At 29.5% G+C, this 20,165-nt stretch overlaps 1 protein-coding gene across 3 annotated transcripts; it reads left to right on the forward strand.

The window, feature by feature from the left end:
* The first annotated feature begins 13,027 nt into the window (after positions 1 to 13,027).
* LOC105121254 (probable E3 ubiquitin-protein ligase XBOS32) lies at positions 13,028 to 19,627 on the forward strand. 3 transcript variants are annotated; one of them, XM_011019816.1, is made up of 11 exons: positions 13,028 to 13,946; positions 14,064 to 14,313; positions 14,394 to 14,453; positions 14,629 to 14,700; positions 14,805 to 14,980; positions 15,068 to 15,228; positions 15,779 to 15,837; positions 15,926 to 15,972; positions 16,783 to 16,923; positions 17,537 to 17,628; positions 18,902 to 19,627. In XM_011019816.1, exons 2-11 carry the CDS (start codon positions 14,119 to 14,121, stop codon positions 19,426 to 19,428), a joined length of 1,530 nt encoding a protein of 509 aa, XP_011018118.1. In that variant the 5' UTR covers positions 13,028 to 13,946; positions 14,064 to 14,118; the 3' UTR covers positions 19,429 to 19,627. The 3 variants fall into 3 exon arrangements, with proteins under 3 accessions (XP_011018118.1, XP_011018117.1, XP_011018119.1); XM_011019815.1 differs by having other exon boundaries at positions 13,028 to 14,313; XM_011019817.1 differs by lacking the exon at positions 13,028 to 13,946 and having other exon boundaries at positions 14,235 to 14,313; positions 14,398 to 14,453.
* The last annotated feature ends 538 nt before the right edge of the window (positions 19,628 to 20,165 follow it).

A 20,165-nucleotide genomic window follows, 5' to 3' on the forward strand; every position in this document is an offset into this window, starting at 1 on the left:
CTGGACCCAATATTTGCCTAGGCAGTGATGCTCATTTTCCCTTTTCATTTTTTTCCTCCACTTTGTCAAGGATTTTGGTACTAACTTTCTGAGTTGTCTCACCTTTGAGAAAGGCAAAAAAGAATCCTTTTTGTATTGTCTAAATGCAAGTCAGCGATAACAGCAAACATCCAAGTAGAAGAGTCTAAATTGTATTTCTTGGGAGATTTTTATCATTTTAATTTTAATATGTTCATATTAAAAATAATTTTTAAAAAATAAAAAAATATTATTTTAATTTATTTATAAGATAAAATACTTTAAAAAATAATCACCATAATACTCTTAAGTACTCCCAAAAATTTAAACTCTAAAGCACTTGAGTAAATGTTGGATTTTTAAGCTTGGGTTAATAAAAACTAAAAATATATGAAATTGATAAGGAAAAAACAGTCCATGGAATACTGTCATGAGAAAGAAAAAAAATATCTAAATTATTATTAAAAAATATTTTAAAGTTAATAAAAATATTTTGGGTATAAATTTAAAAAAAAAATATTTATCTCCTAGTTTTTAAATTTTTTAGCTATGTTATGAAGTCAAAAAAATCTAATAAGAATTATTGTAATCTACCAAAAAAATAAAAATACGCACAAGTGTACTTTGGGATCAGTTCCGTGCTGGCTGCAAGTACGTTGTAGCCCTCTGGGAAGCGATAGAAAATTTAGGACCAAATTATCTCATATTTATTTATATTAATAAGTAGAGAAAATAATCTTCTCGAAAGGAAATGACCTATTTAACCTTGTCATTGCTAATTAATGACAAGGAAAGAAAATCTTCACAAGTTTTTGCGTAGAAGAATTTTGCTTGTGAGGTGGCAGACCAAAATTTTTTTTTATTTGCAAAAACATAATGTTTAGGTTAAGAGAAATTCCTTATATTGAATTCTGAAACTTTTCGAGCATATTCTTTTTATAGCTTCAGCCTCAAGATAGTTGTTGCAGTATGTGATGGGTTAAAAAGAACATAAAATTAAAATAATATTTAAAAAATATCAGAATAATAATTTATTGAATTATTTCGAGTTAATTTAAATTAACTCATTAAACTCGCGACCTCAATTATAAACTCTATTAAGTTTAATAATTTTTTAAAAATTATTTTTATTTAATTATATGATAAAAAAATAGATACTTATAAAACCAAGTATCAAATCAATACTAACATATTTTGTTGAGACCATAATAATCTCATAAAAAATAAATTAAAATAAATTATAAATTCTAATTTCCAGTAATTTATTTTTAATCATTTTTTATCTAATAATATGATAAAACAAATAAATGCTTAAAAAATTAAGCATCAGCTTAACACCGGGATAGTTTTTTGAAATTATGATAACATTATAAAAAGTAAATCGAATAAAATAATAAAGGTTAATTCCCAATAATTAGGTTTTTTAAATTTTTTTTTTATTTAGTAATATGATAAAAAATAGATGTTTTAAAAACCAAATACCAACCCAATATCAATATTTTTTTTTTAAATCACCATAACTTCATAGAAAATAAATTATGAAATTTAATTTATAATAATTATGTTTTTTAAAAATTATTTTTTATCCAACAATATGATAAATTGTTTTTTATTTAATAAAATTATGGGAAAAAAGTAAATGATTGTAAATCTGATTACCAACCTAATGTGAGGATTTGTTTTCCAAACTGTGATGAGCATGTATAAAGGAAATTAAAATAATTAAATAAAAAAGTCTAATTTTCAATAAAATTAATATTAAAAAATAAAAAAATACTTCCAATAAATAATAATATACAAGGGGAGGTTATGACATCCCCTCCTCGACCAGTTCTTGTTAATAGAACTAAAGAAGAGAAATTAAAAGCCTTCAAAATTTGTTATGGAGCAAGATATAATCCATTATGGATTGTAATAATATTCTAATTTTTTCTTTTTTTGAACTTTAAAAATAATTTAATCAGTTAATTTTGTTAAAAAAATTTATCAATTAGTTTGAATTTAGGCTTGATAATTATTTCATTTTGCTTGATATATGTTTGTGAGAGAGAACATTTTTTGCATGGTTAATATTTGATTTGGCAAAATAAAATTCGATGGAATTGAATTTAAAATTAAAATACATATACAACCTATTTTTTATTAAACAAATAAAAAAAATTATTAACACATGTAACAATCACACAAACATTTAAGAGAAGTTGTTGCACTTTAAAGATGTATGAGCTGAAAATTGTGTTTAAAACACGGTTTTATTTTGTATTATTAAAATCATTTTAATAAAGTTTTATAATAAAGCGATTAGTCATAATATTAGTTTTTTAGTGTAACTTCAACAACTCATTTTTCTTTTTTTTTCTTGTTTCTTTTTTCATTTTCTCAGTTTATGTGCTTGACTCTTTAAAATAGAAAAAAGGGTTGTTATTTTTTATTTTAAATTTAATTTTTATTTTTTTAATTACTGATTTTTAGCAGCAATTGTAATTATTTTTTCACAAAATTGACACTTGATAGACCATGGTGCTTGTAATCATAGATACACAAGAATAAATGCGAGTTGAAGAAATATTAAAAAATAATAAAAATAAAATAAGAGGATATAATTTATTATTGATTACAATAATAATCTATAATTTTTTTTCATTAAATTATTTTTAGTGAGATAAATTTTTTTTTTAATTTAATCATTTCAAATTGAGTTTACTTGGGATCATGCTTGATAATATATTTTGGTTGGTTTAACGGGGGATTCTCTCAATATTAAGAATAAATTCTTATGTTAAGTTGATGCTCTATTTAGTAATATAAATTTCAATTTTATTTATTTAAAACAATTGAAATCTTAGGAACCAAATATGAACTTAAAGAAATATTGAAAAACGTGTTTGTCGAGGTCTTTAACATGCTTGTCGAGGTTACTAAGGTTTTTCAAGCGAGAAAATGATTGAAAAACAATGTTCATATATATATATATATATATTAAATGGGGCGGAACCCGACTTCTAACCACCTGATGCAGCGGATGATTATACCAAAAGGCAGCACATCATCTACTACTTCACACGACTCGATGTCTCCTTTGTTTATTTTTTATTTTTTAAAATAGGTTGGCGACGTGCTTGCAGACCCGCATATGCACCTCTTTGTTTTATCTTTTCTCAACAATTTGGATATAATTTTTTAAAAATTAAAAATAAATATATTAAATAATTAAATAAAATAAACTTATTAAATCTATTATATTCGAGTACATGATTCAAGCCATTAAGGTCATGAATTAATTTTTCTTGCTTCTAGTAGACTCGTTATCAATGCTTTGGATTTATTTTATGTTAAAATCTGTTTTGGCTGGGGACAGCTATCTAGTTTTTATTGTCTTTTTACAAGTGTAATTGTAATTATATTTTAAAATATTTTGTATATTGAAATACATTAAAATTATATTTTTATTTTTTAAAAATTATTTTTGACATCAATATATTAAAACGATTTAAACTATATAAAAATTTAATTTTTAATAAAAAAATAATTTTTTAAGGAAATACACCGGTTCCAAACGTTCTCCTAATCTAGTTGGTTTCATTTCATTTTTCTAATCTAGTAACTCACATTTTATATACCGAGTCAAGTCAAGAGCCTAGCTAATTATACTTAAAAATATTTCAAGTTGTACCTTCCGAACAAAATAAAAAAAAGCACAAAATCGTGGATACGCTGAATAGAAATTTGCTAAACTGATTTTACTTATATATGTGCAATTTGTACATGATTTATGTTTATACTTGTTTTTTTTTTTTTTTGATTCCCCACGTTGTGTTTTAGGATGTGACATTTTTTTTCCTCCATGCCAGAAAAGGATGCGGACATTATTAATATATTTTTATCATAATGAAAAAATTTAACTACAAACTAAAAAAAATGATAATAAATTTATTGATTTTAATCAAGAATTAAATTGAAAAACTAAGAGAAAGATATTATTTTTTTAAAAATATAATATTTATTTTAGTTTGAAATTAAATCTTCAAAGTTTTAATTATTTTGAATCAATAAAATTAAATTTTAGTTTATAAAATTAAACATTAATAGTTAAATGTTAAAATCTATTATTAATATCATGTGAGCCTCATATAAAATTAATCAAAATAAAATATTAAATTTAATCTCAAGTGAACATAATGTGAATGGTTAAATTTAGAATAAATCCATTTAAGTGACAAAAAAAAGAGAGAATATTATGAGTAACTACAAGCGACAAAAAAAAAAAGAGAGAATATTATGAGTAACTATGGCAACGGTAAATTGTGTATTTCTTTTATATTGTATTTTTATTATTTTCAATATCTTTTTATCTTTTATTGTCTAACATATTCCTGATTTAAAATATCATCTTATGGTTTGCCTAAATCCAATTTTATAAAATTGAACTATAATTATGAAATAAAAAGCAAAAGAACCAACAGAAAAAAAGGTATGAAAAAAAAAGAAGAAATTTGAAGGATGACAGAAAAAAAAATATGAAAAAAAAAGAAGAAATTTGAAGGATCCAATAAAAAAATGCAAATGAAAAAAACTTGAGCATGTAAAATTAGAATTTGAATGACCCAAGAAAAAAGATGCAAATAAAAAAAAATCCGTCAATAATTTTTATGAGAAAGGTGATGTAATAAAAAAAATAGTATTGGCAACATGTTAAATTACAGATTAAAATTATATCCGTGATTTTAAAAAGATTTAAAACATGACAGTCCTCTCATATCTGCCGTATCTTCTTCTTTGATTTCAATGAACTCTAACCCCATTTCTTCAAACTCCCTTCAAAATCTGGTCACCTACCCCGCTGGCGCCGGCGCAACCTCCTTCCCTTTCTAACTATTTTTAATACCTTTAACAATTATAACTGTAACAACTCAAAATGTCTAACGATGTTTTTCCTTTACTTTGCCGATGATTATGTTATTGCAAAAATATTAATTACATTATTGATGATCACAGCCGATTATATTTGATATATGTTATTTTTTTAATCTATGCACATTATAAGTTTTCATGTTCTTCCCCTTCATGTGTGTTTTTCGTTGGTGTCCAAAGAGCCCACGAAAGTCAATTTAACTCTCTCTCTTTTTATTTTTTTAATTGATTTTGTTTTGTTGTCTCCCCTACCAAAATACCTGCAGGCTGCATGCTTTGACAATTGTTGGAAGTCAAGCCCCTTCATCGAGAAATTGTGTACGCACGGTCCACCACCCTCCATGCTTTGGCAAATTTTGGAACCACCTCGTAGTATTTTATAAATTCATGTGACCCCTCTACTATTTCAAGCTCCAATGTTCTATGACACCACTTGCCATTTTTTATTTTAAAAAAATGTTTAGATTGAAAAGAAGAAACATTTTCACTGGTTTTGTTTCTCAAAAAGCTTGACTATTTGAACTTGGACAAAATTTCAAAACGGCAGCCACCTAGTGGTGAAAAAGGTAGACAAAACATGAAACCCTTTTTGGCAGTTTACCTAACTACGATTGAGAGTTTATGAACATGAGAGTGTGTTTTTCTTTTTTTAACATGGCTAGCTTGTGCTAGCTCAATGTGAACTAGTTTGTGCTACCTTGATGTCAATTAGTTTGTAATACGTGGTAAATTTGAGTTGGCAAACTCTAAAGAAATAATTTTAATTTCTTTGTTGTTTCATTTCAAAAATATTTTAAAACAAATTAAATATTTTTTTATTTGTTTCGAATTATTTTTTGTTGTTATTTTTAGATTGTTTCTTTGTTTTGAATTATTTTTTGTTGTTATTTTTAGATTGTTTTGATGTGTTAATATCAAAAATAATTTTTTAAAAATAATAATAAAATATTTTTTTAATATATTTATGAACAAAAAATATTTTATAAATTAATTATAATTTCCATAAAAAATAAGATAAACTAGAGGATCCAGGAAGCAATTAAAAATAAATACTAATTATAAAGTTAAATTCTTCTATAAAAATGCTTCTTCTTTTTTTAAGATTTATTAGAAAATAATATAGTATTATTTTGAAATCTCACTCAACAATTTAATTTTTTAAATTAAAATGATTTTCTTAACTAATTATGTTTTCACTAAAATATATTTCTTCTGAGGTCCACATACTTGAGGGTTTGAGTTTTACTCATTGATAGAGCATGATTTGTCCATATATATATTGACCCAAGGATTGAAAGGAAAAAATTGCAGGCATGGAAATAAAAACGATATCTTTGGAGCATGCATGGTGCATCTTATATGATATTTTTACATGGACCGTATGAAAAAATGTTGACCATGGCAGGGCAGCCGCTTCATGACAATTAGGCAAGGACAACAATAATAATATACATTTCTCTTTAAATCTAAGCTGGCTTTGATTATTAGATGTAGAATTTGTGAGTCAAATTGGCATCACATACTCAGATACTCTTAACTTAACTTTATTGTAATTTCTCGAATTTTTTTTCATTAAGAAAACGACCTTTAGTGTATGTGCATACACAGGCAGTACTATCTACGGTTGCATAAATTAATATAACAATAAGAACATCCAAACTAGTTACAAATAAATCAATTTGATCATTAAAGTCTATAGCGAACGTTAGATATATGTCGCTCTAGAGTTAGTCCATTCAAAAGCAGGCTTGATTAATTTTTCTATGGTCTACGAAAAATTGAACAGCTTCTAGAGAGAAAAAAACAAAAAAGTATAAAAGTGGATGGACTCGTGAAATCATATAAATAGACTCATAAAATTATATAAATTACATTTTAAAATTTTATCTAGTAATTTAAATTTTTTAATAAAATTGTTCTTTTTCATAATATCATAATCTTCATAATTAAACAATCATAAATTTAAATTTTATTATTTTATTTATTTAATAAAAATTAAGGACAACATAATGTGAATTTATATAAGTTTTCAAATTAAAAATTTTTTATTTTAAAAAATATATTAAAAAATAATATAAATTATATTTTAAAATTAATTTTATATAAAGTTTAAGTTTGTGGTCATAATTAAAAAATAATTTCATTGACAAAAAAGATATTAGAGAGAGAGAGAGAGAGAGCACTTACTTGAGAAGAAGTAGTGGTACTAAAGTTTAAATCTAAAAAATCAATGAACTTGAGAGTAGTGTAAGTTACTCAACTAATCTAAAGCAAATTTCCCGTAATCAACAACTTCTTTGGTCCACAAGTGGGTTTAATTTCAAAGTTAGCTCTTATATCTCACCAACAATATTCTGTCAAAGGTTTGAAAAAAAAAAAAAAAGAAGCCACCCCGTTAAAACTGTAAGTGGTCTCACCATGGGGATCCAAAAATCTTCAACAGCTAGGTAAACGAAACCCTAAAAGTTAATTAATCGGCATGATACATGCAGAAGACGAAGACTTACTGCGGGAGCTAGAGAATAAGAAGGCATGTGCCTGCGGAAGCTATTCCTTTTTGTTTAATATATCCCCAGCTGCCGAGAGTTTTACATTTTGGTTTGAAATTATACATTGGGATCAGTCATCGCCTGAAGTTGCATGTCAATAGCTAGATTTCTCGATATTAATTATTTAGTTCCACATCGCACGGATCTCAGCAGTGTTTTCATAATTTTTCTTCATGGAAGGAAACCGACACACAGCATGGGAATCACCTCACCCTAGCTACTATCTCACCCTGCTTAGTTGCACTATTTGCCCAGACGCAAGGGTGTTCTTATATGTTTGGAATGGAGCAAACTGCGTTATCTTAAATTTTATTTTATTTACTTGAAATAATTTCTTTTTTATATTTTTAGATTATTTTAATATATTAATATTAAAAATAAAAAATACTTTGAATCACCATCATTACCATAATCTCAAATACACTCTTGGTGTTGATGTTATAATGATTGCTTTTCAAAATTCATTTTAATCATAAATATATTAAAATAATATTTTTTATTTTTTAAAAATTATTTTTGATATTAGGATATTAAAAATATTTGAAAATAAAAAAATTAAAAAAACAATTAAAGTCTTTTGAAAATATTTTCAAAATTAAAGAAAGAAAGAAAGAAAGTATAATAAGATGCAAGGAAAAGTAAGGCCACCACAATAACAATCGGGCTCTCTTTACTATTGTTTCGGGCCTAAAAGCCCAGTATGTACTTTACATTGGTCAGAGGATTATTTTCTAGGTCAGTCTTAGGAGCCCTTAATGTTCTAAATTAGATGGGCTCAGGCTTTAACCTTGAGATTAGATCCAAAATACACTTCTTCCAGCTCCCAATAACTTCCTCACGCAGAGCTTTCTTTGTTTAAAATCCTTTGCCATTCAAATCTCAAACTGTGCAATGTTATCCTATTAAGAATTCTTGGTTTTTCTCTAAATCCCCAACTTTATTGGTTTTCCATAATAATTGAAATTGCAAATGGGTGCATTTAAGATTTTGAAAGGAATAAAAAATAAAAAAACCAACAGGTGATTTAGTAAGCCAATGATCAACAAGTGATAATTAGGTTATAACTTGTTATAAATTTGTGTACATGAGAATCAGGTTATAGGGAGTGTTTGGAAAACGTGGACTAAAAATTATCGTTCATATATGTTTTAGATTGTTTTAATTCGTTGATTTAAAAAATTATTTAAAAAGATAAAAAAATTATTTTAATATATTTTAACATAAAAAATATTTTAAAAAATAATCATTATTATACTTTCAATTAACTAAAAATAACCATAACTATACTCTCAAACTAACTATACAAAGAGTAAAAAATAATTTACTCAATTCAATATTTTCATATGTATATTATACTTGAAACTTGAGATTTTTTAAACTTGATCTGTGATTGATTTAGATTATAGTTTTGATCGAGTCATTGAAGTATTTTAAATTAACCCTTAATTTTTTTTATATAAAACAAAACAATGTTGTTTTTATTAAGGAAATAAATAGTTAATGGATTGCAATTAAATTTTTAACTAGGTTAATCAAATCACTAAATTAACCTGGAGTTTTGACTAAATTACCTAGATTTTTATCTTTCCTTATTTTTTTTAAATCTAACCTGGGTTTAACCTCTAGTTTACCGAGTCTGATTTCAAATATTGGCAACAGGAAGTGATAAGAAAAACTGGTAATCGTCTTCCTCCCAAACCGATTGCTTGCTAGTTTTATTTAAAAAACAGGGGGTTTGATTTTTGGACTTGGGATTTCTTTTACCAGGCAGAATCATTATAATTTTTAACTTTTTTTTAAAAAATATTCTTTAAGTTATTTTTTATTTTAAAAAATATTAAATTAATATTTTCAAATGATTTTGATATAACATCATTAACACAAAAATACTGTGAAGTATTTTTAATTAAAAATTAGCTTACACTACATATCAAATACACTCCTCTTCGTCATCCTTTGTTAATGATTACATTTTAAATTGACAGGGAGCAGCGGAAGTTTGATGCAGAACAATAATGTGTCCATTCAAGGGGCTGGAAAGGCCACTGGAAAGCATGCTTCATTCTCTCTTAGAGGAGAAGCCGGCAAGCAACTGCATGCGACTTTTGCAAGTTGAGGTTCTATCCTCCTTGTTTAAGAAGACTATTAGGGATGCGAGTCAAGTGACAGTGACTATTAATTGTCAAGTTAAAATAACTCGCCTGCCTTCCTCCTCGAGACTAGTTGAAGTTAGCTTACCTTCTGCTCCTGACGGTAGATCTAATCCAGCAAATCAACAGCTTCCTGCGAGCCCATGAAGATTTTGTTGAGCTGATGAGAAAATTAAGAACTGTTCATTGGCTTCCAAACTCCTAATTAATTAGACTGGTTTCGGATGAACCATCCTAGCAAATATGACAAGGAATAAATTTCCAATCCTAGCATGGATATGTATCCTGTCTTTGACGAAATCAAATAAATATTCCCAGTTCTGATACGTAAAACTTGATTTCAAGATTCCACTCGAACCCAAAATTAAGAGAAAAACAAAAGACAGAGAAAATGACGTGAGATTTGTAATAACACATACAGGGAGATGCATGCCCTAATAATTTATGATGAAGGGACCTGTTTTGTGTTAACCCTAATGATACAAGTGCTTGAATTGGCATGCAAGCTTTGTCCGACTGAACTGTAATTGCAACCTAAGTGCCTAGCACATTACCCTAAATAATATAATGAGAGCGAGCAAAAAGATTCCAAATGTGCCCCATTTTATGCTCAAACATCAAATTTATAGCCAATCATGCTGCCTTAACATGCCGCTTTGGCATACTGTTTAGCTTTTTCCCTGCCTTTTTTCTTCTCCGACGGCCAGAATTGCTGTCATCATTTTGCTTCATGTTCTTGTCAGCATGGCTTGATCATTCGAATCCATCTGCCAGGTCTCAAATTGCTCCTTAATATACATAATGCTCGTCGACGACTTAAATGTCCACCGTTCTTTAATGAGATTAAAAACAACCTAACATTCCTAATTAAATTCGTTGAAGATATATAACACTACTAAGAAATCCTCTTGCTCTTACCACCATGCACGAAACATATATAAAGCGCCTGTAGTTATTACTTGTTTAATTGCCCGGGTTACGTAATGGGTTTCTATTTATTTAATCTGAAAAACATTTATAAGGGAAAAGTTTTCATGCATGCATATAAACCATTTTTACTTGATTTATATAAATATTTATCACGATATATTATTTTCATAACAAATTAGAAAACAATAAATTTTAACATTGAAAGATATTTTTTTCTTCAAAATACTACCTACCTTGGCATATAATTATATCGGAAAAACTATATATATATATATATATATATATATATATATATATATATATATATATATATATATATATATATATAGTTTTTTAATAAAAAAATATAATGTGCATATTAGGTGCATATATAGTTATTCATAAAATAATCACTAAAATCACCATTAAAACTTTAATTTTATATGAAGAAAATTATATATTTATAAAATGTCATTGTAATTGTTTTATATGAAAATAATTTTATTTTAGTATATTAAAAATTTGAGGGAGAAAAAAAAAGGAAACCGAAGACATGCCTCTGTTTGCAAGGCCAGCGCGTGTGCCTAGCCTTTAAAGAGAAGCATGTGCACCTACTTGTTTGGAGAGAATCCCACGCGCCTGGTTTTTGTTAAGAGCGAACGATGCGACATGCATTTGGACAAGGGACATGTTGTCTGGTGCTAGGAATTTCAATTATTGTGATTTTGAAAAATTAAAGTTATTAAACTTTGATTTTTATTTTTTATTATTTTAAAACATTCAAAAATATTTTTAGAAACTCAATAGCTATATTTCTAAGGCCAAAATATAAATGAATTAATCTAAAAACTCAATTTAAATTGAATATAATTTTTCCATTCAAATCACCACCGTTAAACTCTCCACAATTAAATAAATTCCTTAGCAACAAAATATATTTTTTGTAATTAAAAAGTGGTTGGTCAAAAGTCTTTTTTCTTTTTTTTTTCTAGCAAAATTTTGTCTTCTTTATTCACATATTAATAACTAAAATATAAAAATAATAAAATTTTATAATTGAAATATAAACGGAGATCAAAATGTTGAAAGACACACTTTTGAACAATGAAAAGGGAAAAAACAACCCTTTTTTTTTTAATTTCGATTCATTTTCTTTCTATTATTTTTTTACTCATCCAACCATATAATTGTATGTTTTTTTTTAAAAAAAATACTAATCTTTAATGAAGAGTTGAAATAATTTTTCCCATAGCCTATATGCACAACCATGCAAAGAAAAATAAATATTTAAAACATAAAACCAAACCAACATAACTTGGAAGGACTAAAAAAATTGAAAAAAATAAAGTTTAATGATAAAAAAAAAAATTCAGGTACCAAAGAGGAAAGATGCTATGAACAATGGGGTAAACATGCTAATGTTGCTACAAAAGCAGTGGCAACACAATAAATTCCCTGAAAACAAACAAATTAAGGTACCAAAAAGAAAAATAAAAACGCTATCGACAATGGAGTGAACATGCTAATGAATCTGCTTGAACAATGACAGCACAATAAATTCCCCACCATTTTTTTTTATTTCTTTAATATTTATATTTATAAAGAATCGTTTAATCAATCTCTTTTTATAAAAAATATATTTTGTAAGAACAATAATTATGGATGCTTAAAAATACAACAACAATAGAAGCCTTTGAAAAATTTTTATTATGCAATTAACTTTGGTGCTTTTATATGACTTAAAACTTTTTGTTATGAACCAAATGCCAAGAGTTACAATTTCTGTAATAAAATTGAGTAGTTTGATTAAAATAGATAACAGTGTTTGATATTTTTATATTAATTTGATGTGTTGATATTAAAAATAATTTTAAAAAATAAAAAAAATATTATTTTAATATATTTTTAAATAAAAAATATTTTAAAAAAATAACAACAACCATATTTTTACATACTCTATATATATATATATTATAATAAAGGATAAAAAACAATAAAATATCATAATAGAAATAATAAACATAATAATAACTTAAAAAAGATATTTCATAATAAATTTTATTAAAAAATTTTGAGCAATATCAATCAACACTAACACTAAATAATAAAATAAAATAAAATAAATATAGCCTTGAATTGAGATGTTAAAGCTAGATTTTATTGAGAGTCTCCTTACTTTATCCATTCATGTATATATATATATATATATATATATATATATATATTAATCTTTCTTATTAATGTTCATCATTTGTATTATTTTTCAAACCTTAGTCGCCATGAAAAAGAAATGAAAAATTGAGTCAAAACATGATTGCAAAAAATTGAAAACACTACACTACACATGTTTATATTTAATTTGTGATATTTGTAATCGTAGCAAGAAAATAACAAATAAAACCAAGAGCTGTTTTATTTTTTAATTTATTTCTATAATTTCCCTCCACAAGAAATAGAGAGGGAGAGAGCGCTATGCAAGCAACGAAAGAAAGAAAGAAAGAAAAGAAAAGAAAAGAAAAAAAACAACGAAGTTGACTGGCCAAGAATCCATCCATTGATGGGAGACACGCCTTTCATTCATGTTTTCTCTTTCTTTCTTTTATTTTTATTTTTTTGGCAAAAAGTTGTAGTTAAAGGTCGCTGTCTTTCCCCATTTCAATTTCTTATCTCTTGCGATTTTCAATTTTGCCTATTTTAAGCTCCTTTTTGCCTAAATACTTGGCCATTTCTTCTCTACTTTTGATCAAGCTTTCTTTCCTCTTGTATTTTTTTATCTCCTCATTAGGAGAGATGCCTGATCCGGGTTTTTTACGTTGAGATTCTTTGAGTGAAATTTGGAAGAAGAAGTTAATATTGGGGAGTTCTGTTTTAATTTTTTCCCTTGTTTTGGACGTTCTTTTGTGAAGTTTGATTCTTTGAGGCATAATAGGAGATGTGTTTTTGAAATTCTCAATCTTTAGGAAGTTTATGGAATTGGGGCATTGGAAATTTGTGTTTTTGAGGGAGAATATATGAGATTTTGAAATTTGAAGGAGAATCGGATAGCTTGAAAGTTGTTGTGTTCTTTTTGGTGAAGAAGTAAATACGATGGTGTTGACAATTGATTAGTGAATTCGTTGTTGAATTATTGGATTGGTTTCTCGAAATTCACGAGATCTTTAACTAAGCTATAAAGAGTCACATTCAGCTTCTTTTGTTGTCTTTTTTTTCTCTCAAGTCAGTAGTTGAAGAGACCCTGCTTTAATTCTTTCATTTGGAATTTGGATGCCAACTGCAGTCTTTTTCTAACCTTTTCCTTGTCTCTCTCAAGATTCACCATTGGTATTATGAAAAGGTCAATGAGATTATGACTGTTGCAACCAATTCTTTGGTTTATTTTTCGAATTTTGGATTGTTATTAGTTGGATAGGTACGAGGAACGCTTTCCCTTTTCCTTATGTTCTGTCATGTATAAACAAGCTTGTGAATAGTTTGGGGGCTGAGGATACAAAAGCCCTCATTTACTTTTTTTTTTTTTTGGTGGAAGATCAAGGGAGTTGCTTTGGAGCTAGAAAAAACAATCTTGCTTCTTCCCAGAAATCATGAAATTTCTGAGCATCATGGGCAATTCACTTGGTTGTTCTGCCTCTGGAGAACGTTTGGTTTCGGCTGCAAGAGATGGGGATATTCAAGAAGCTAAGGCTTTATTGGAATACAATCCAAGGCTTGCAAGGTACTCAACATTTGGTGTTCGAAATTCTCCACTCCATTACTCTGCAGCTCAGGGTCACCATGAGGTATTTTGTGGTTAATCTTTTAAATTGAGCAATTATTGAGTCATCTCTGTTGTGGTGATGGTGATTTTACATGTTTTTAGATAGTTTCTCTCTTGCTTGAGTCTGGAATTGATATCAATCTGAGGAATTATCGTGGTCAGGTAATTTCATCATACCTCAAATGGAATTTTTAGGCTTTATTTGTATGGTATTTTAGCTTTTATTTACTTGAAGCAACCGTTCATATAGCTTTTAGGTATTTTGAGAAACTTCAAGACAGGTTAACATCTCTATGATATAATACAATTTCTAGTTCTTTTTAATTTGTGTGAACAGACTGCTTTGATGCAAGCTTGTCAACATGGTCACTGGGAGGTTGTGCTGACTTTGATGCTTTTTAAAGCCAATGTATGTATTACTTTCAAGTCAATTAGACCATACTTCATTAACCATGAATAGCTTAGAAGATTTAGGAACCATGAATGTGACATTTGTGGAGTATTGGATTTTAGATTCACAGAGCAGATTATCTTAATGGGGGTACTGCACTTCACTTGGCTGCTTTGAACGGTCATTCTCGATGCATACGCCTCCTCCTTGCAGATTATATACCTAGCATAGCTGATTGTTGGGAGATATTAAGTAAGGGATCAAAGGACAATGAATCCATCTCTGAGTTTGATGGAAGGTACTTTCAGCTCTTAGTTTTCTTTGCACTTCTATCATCCTTTATTATGATTTTGTTTGCTGAGTTGTGCCATTGGGCTTGCACCAGTGCTCTTCGCAATGTAATCAATAGACCTGCTGATGGAGGCATAACTGCTTTGCATATGGCAGCCCTAAATGGGCATGTTGAAAGCGTGCTGTTACTCTTGGACTTGGGAGCTTCCGTTTATGAGGTCACTGTGGAAGATGGAACTACTATTGATCTAATAGGTGATCCCATTTCACTTTAAGTGATGATAGCTGAGCTTGCACTGTTAGGCTGACTTCCAGTTAATTGTAGAGGAAAAGTAATGCCTTTTTTGCAGTTCTTATTTTTGTATATTACTTAAACTGTGACACAATTCTCTACCATGGATACAAGAGCAATTGTTTTATGCCATCAATGCTCATTAATTTCTCCTGCTCAGTTTCTCACGTAGTCAGAGACCAAGACACTTTTTAAAATGGAGGCCATTTGATTAATTTGTTTTCAAACCACTGTTGCAACTCAGTAAATACAGTATACAGAGGAATTGGATTCTGTGTCACCCAAATCAAAATAGCAAAGGACACGGTTATCAAAATGTCAAATCAATCTGTGGAATTCCAAGATTTTAGTTGCATAAGCAAAATCCTATCTTTAATGACATTATTCAGCTATCAATACCTTCTCTATAGGCACGAGGTTAGTACCTATGGGTTACGGGGCACTAGTATTCTGGGCTAAATTGCTTTGCAACGCCAAATATTTAAATGTCTACCCCTGGTTGTTGCTTTGCAGGTGCTGGAAGCACGGCTCTTCACTATGCTGCATGTGGTGGAAATCCACAATGTTGTCAAGTATGTTTCCTAACAAAGAAGAAAACTATGAAACTGAAAATGAGTTATATATATGCTGAATCTGTCATGATCATGTGTTGTGCTTCAGATTTTGATTGCCAGGGGTGCTAATTTGACGGCTGAGAATGCAAATGGGTATGAATCTCATGTGGCATATTTTTGGATTTAGTACTCTCATATGTTCAATGTATATAATAATATAGTGATTTGCACGTGGCATCTACTTGAATCTTTCTTCAATGATATTATATCTGCTTTTAAACTAGGTATGGCATATACACACAATTAAAATGTTTTCCTTTACCAGTTGTTATTTTGGTCTGTATGCCTACACTGTTTGTGCCTAGATAGGAGGGTGGGCAGTAGAAATATTAATTTGTTGGGGATGTGACAATGATTTTGGGTTGGCAAACATTGTGCATTTCTTACAAATAAAACATTCTTAACAAGTTGGCATTGTCAGTGAAGCTGTTTTCCCCTTGAATTTTCTCTAGAATGTAGCTGTGGTTTTACCAATGTCTATCAAGTGAGGATGGCCACTCTTCAGAAGAAAACTTGCTTGCTTCATTTCACCTTATACACCTATGTGCCTTTTTTGCATTATATTTGATCTTAATCAACGATTATGATTTTTACTAGCAGTAATATGAGAATCTCAAACTCTTTTCTACTTAACATCAAGTCTACGTGTTAACAATATAATACACATCAAGCAGAACATAATTAGTTTTCAAGATCAGTAAAATCTGGGCATTCTAATCATTCCATTTGGAATTATATCATTGCAATGATGGATCTGTACTTTAAAATGATGTGATGGACAAATGTCCAAAGCTGTTGGATGTCCAATTGCCCATTTATTGTATGATTTACTGTATAAATTCTATTGAGATAAACCACATCGTTGTGTTAAAACACCTCTTGTTCTCTTTTGTTTGATTCAAGGTGGACTCCTTCGATGGTTGCTCGTTCGTGGCACAGAAATGAACTTGAGGAGATTCTTAGCTCACAGCCAGGGAACCAGTCTCAAATCTGTCCTTCTTCATATCTATCTATTCCCTTTATGAGCATTGTCAAAATTGCCAGGTAAATACAGTTTGTCATATTTTATTGGCTACTCTACTGTAATGTATTGGCATATACCATTTCATGTGACTTGCTACATAAAATCACAATGACCCCTGAATTTTACACTTTTGTGTACACTACAAGGTCTTTGCTTCCTGAAAGCTTTTTCTTGCCTTTAGTATCTTTTTGTGTGTTAACATCTTGCCTGGCTGATAATGTGACTTTCAATTAAGTTCCAAATTAGCAGCTGCCATCAGGGTGGCATTTGCAAAAAATGCAGACCCCTAGAAGCACTGCGGAATAAAACTATTGCACATGATGTTAACCGCTGACATGCTCATGGAAAAGGCTTTTTATTAAATATGTGGTGGAACTTTTCTAGTTCAGATTGAGTTGCATATGAATGAAATCACATTGCTTGAAGTTTTTTTAGAGCGTCATTTGCAGAACTTTTGTAGTCCAGATTGAGTTCCATGTAATAGAAATCATATACATTGCATGAAGTTTTCTTCATGGTCATTTTAGGTCTTAGAGTCTCATTTACAATCACAGAAATTAATGTTTTGTTTCCTAAGTACAATAGTTGACTATATAATCAAGGAATGTTATCTTTTGTTGGGACCATTTGCAGAGAATGTGGATGGAGGAACAATGATTCCCTCCCTACATGTGAGGATGCATGTGTGGTTTGTTTGGAAAGGAAGTGCACAGTTGCTGCAGAAGGTATGTTACTATCAATTGTTAGTAGCTTCCAATTTTCTATCATGTTTTCCCTCCTTAAATGTTTTTGTCTGGAAAGGAACTAATATTGTCAAGCGGAAATGGTGAAAGTAAAACTATTGGAAAAAATGAGGAAAGTTATTGTATCATGTACTACCTTTCTGGAAGCTATTGTATAGTGCAAATGATAGATTTGTTTTGGCTTGTGGAGTAAAATGTTGTGGGCTTGAGACCTAAGAGCTATCATTTTAAAGCAAATGCTGAAGGGTAGCAGTATCGCCAGAGTCCATTTCCAGAACCTTGTTTTTCAATTAAATTTTTTCTGCTCTCTAATTTTTGCAGTTTTGTTGCCAAAAGATGGAAAGTGGAATCTTAAAACGTTCTCTCTTAACATCAGTGTGTTTCATACACATAAATGTAGCCTTTTGGCCCATGCATATATAGATGAATCCGGAACTCTGAATGATCATTTTTTGCACCAAAACTTTGAATTCCCATGTTTTTGGAAAATAAAAAATTTTCATTTCAACATTTGGGAACGACACCTCTTCTACAGGGTTATGTTTCTGGATCCATCCAAGTGGTGGTATGAGCTGGATACTCATTTCTTAGGCTTTGTAAAGAGTGATGGATGAGGGTGATATTATATAGCAGTAGTGGCAGATAGAGATTGTAGTGGTCTGTCACCTTCATGTACATTGGTGGTGGTAGTTAGGATTATAAGTCTTCAGGTACAAGGTATATAATTAGAGAACAACTGTGACAGTCCCTTTAAATCTAATGGAAAATGAGAATTATATTCCAGGCTATTAAAACTCAGCATGAACAATTCATCCAGTAAAGCATCTACAGCAATGTAATTTTCCAGGTAACAGATAAGTCTAGGTATTACGCTGTTAGAGCATACTCATTTTCTTTCAAACCTTGGATGATTTTACTGCATATTATTTCATGTATAACATAGTTGATCAAGTGGCTTTTACCTGAGTACTTCTTTACATATTTCGTGTGTACCATTGCTTATATCCATTGATTTGTAATTTTCTTTTAATTCTACAAAAACCTTGATGTTTGGGATATTTCCAATTAGTTACGAGGGTATTTGACGAGTTCATGGTGTTTTTGTGTTTCGTGTCACCAAATAATAGCTGAAATTTGTGTAACTGATGCCAAACTATATATATATATTCTCACTATCTTTTCCTTGTGTGCTTCTACTGAATTTTCTCGTCATTTATAATAATGCCTTCACCACATAAAATAAAATGTTGTGCAGGCTGTAGACATGAATTTTGCACACGATGTGCATTATATCTTTGTTCTGCAATCTGTACCTCAACTGTTGCTCAAGGCCCAACAGGGTCAGTTGCCTGTCCTCTCTGCCGGCATGGCATAGTTTCATTTGTCAAGCTTCCTGGAACAAAGCCATTGGTTAAAGCTATTGCCAGAACAAGTTTATCTCTATCATTTTGCACATGTTCGGGTGAAGAACAAGATTTCACTTCAATGAAAACCCTACTCTGCAAGCCTGATTTCCAATGCACCAGAATTTCCCCGCTTTCATCTTCATTCCGCTCTTTAAGTTGCCGGAAGTTTCCGTCAATGAATTTCAATGCCAGCCGATGCATGGGAACTTCAGATACAAGTCCATCTTTGGTTCCTTGTACTATTGATCGGAACCTGCGTGAATGCCTAGTCAGGTGTTCAAGATCAAGAATTAGACAATCGACTTCTAACACGGAGCGCAGGAGGTCTTGGTTATCTGCACTCAATCAATATGTAACTACAGGAACTGGGTGCTAACGTTTTGAGAGCTCTGTTCGCCTCTTTCAACCGTGATGAATTTTTTCTGCCTTTTTGTCCATAATTAAAGATCATAAGTTCTGGTTGGCAGTGATTATTGGGTGTGTGTATATATAAAATAGCATCGGCAATACGTACAAATGAATCAAATTAATGTCATTGCTCTAGTCCGTCTTTCATCACTGGACAGTTATATTTTGCTTCTTACCTGGAAGATGGGATGGTGGACAAAAACCTTGGAACAGCTTGCAAGCAACTTCCAAAGCGTTGCAGGTTATTCTTCAATCTGAATTTCAATTAACAATGACTTCCTGCCCGTCTATATTTTTGTTATTAATTGTTTTATCGTTATCATTGTTTTCTGCCACATGATGGGGTAAAAACGAACATGGACCTTTTCTCTCGGTATGACATCTTTTTAAAATATTTTTCACTGTTGAATTAATATTTTTTTAATTTTTAAATATTAATATGTAAACAAATTTAAAAACAAAAAAAATATTTTTTTATAAAATATTATCTAACAGTAAAAACAATCGAGCTCTAAATTTTCAGAAAGGGCCAAAAAAGAAAAAAAGAACATTTGGCATCTGGGGCATCATCACACGAAGGACCACACGCAGCAGGCACTTCTCATTAAACGCTTTTGAAACATCTAGCTACTAGCTAGCTAGAACTAGAAGAATATCTCAAGGCGAATCCTAGGCATTTAAAACATCTAACTACTAGCTAACTAG

This window comes from Populus euphratica, unplaced genomic scaffold (genome assembly GCF_000495115.2).
Source record: "Populus euphratica unplaced genomic scaffold, PopEup_1.0 scaffold31.1, whole genome shotgun sequence".
In the NCBI taxonomy this organism is placed as follows: domain Eukaryota; kingdom Viridiplantae; phylum Streptophyta; class Magnoliopsida; order Malpighiales; family Salicaceae; genus Populus; species Populus euphratica.

Excerpts from the sequence above, each read along its gene's own strand:
- LOC105121254 (XM_011019815.1), top strand. The coding sequence starts at position 14,119 with ATGAAATTTCTGAGCATCATGGGCAATTCACTTGGTTGTTCTGCCTCT. Across the intron at positions 14,701-14,804 it reads TGATGCTTTTTAAAGCCAAT|ATTCACAGAGCAGATTATCT; the intron begins GTATGTATTACT and ends ATTGGATTTTAG. Across the intron at positions 15,838-15,925 it reads GAAATCCACAATGTTGTCAA|ATTTTGATTGCCAGGGGTGC; the intron begins GTATGTTTCCTA and ends GTTGTGCTTCAG.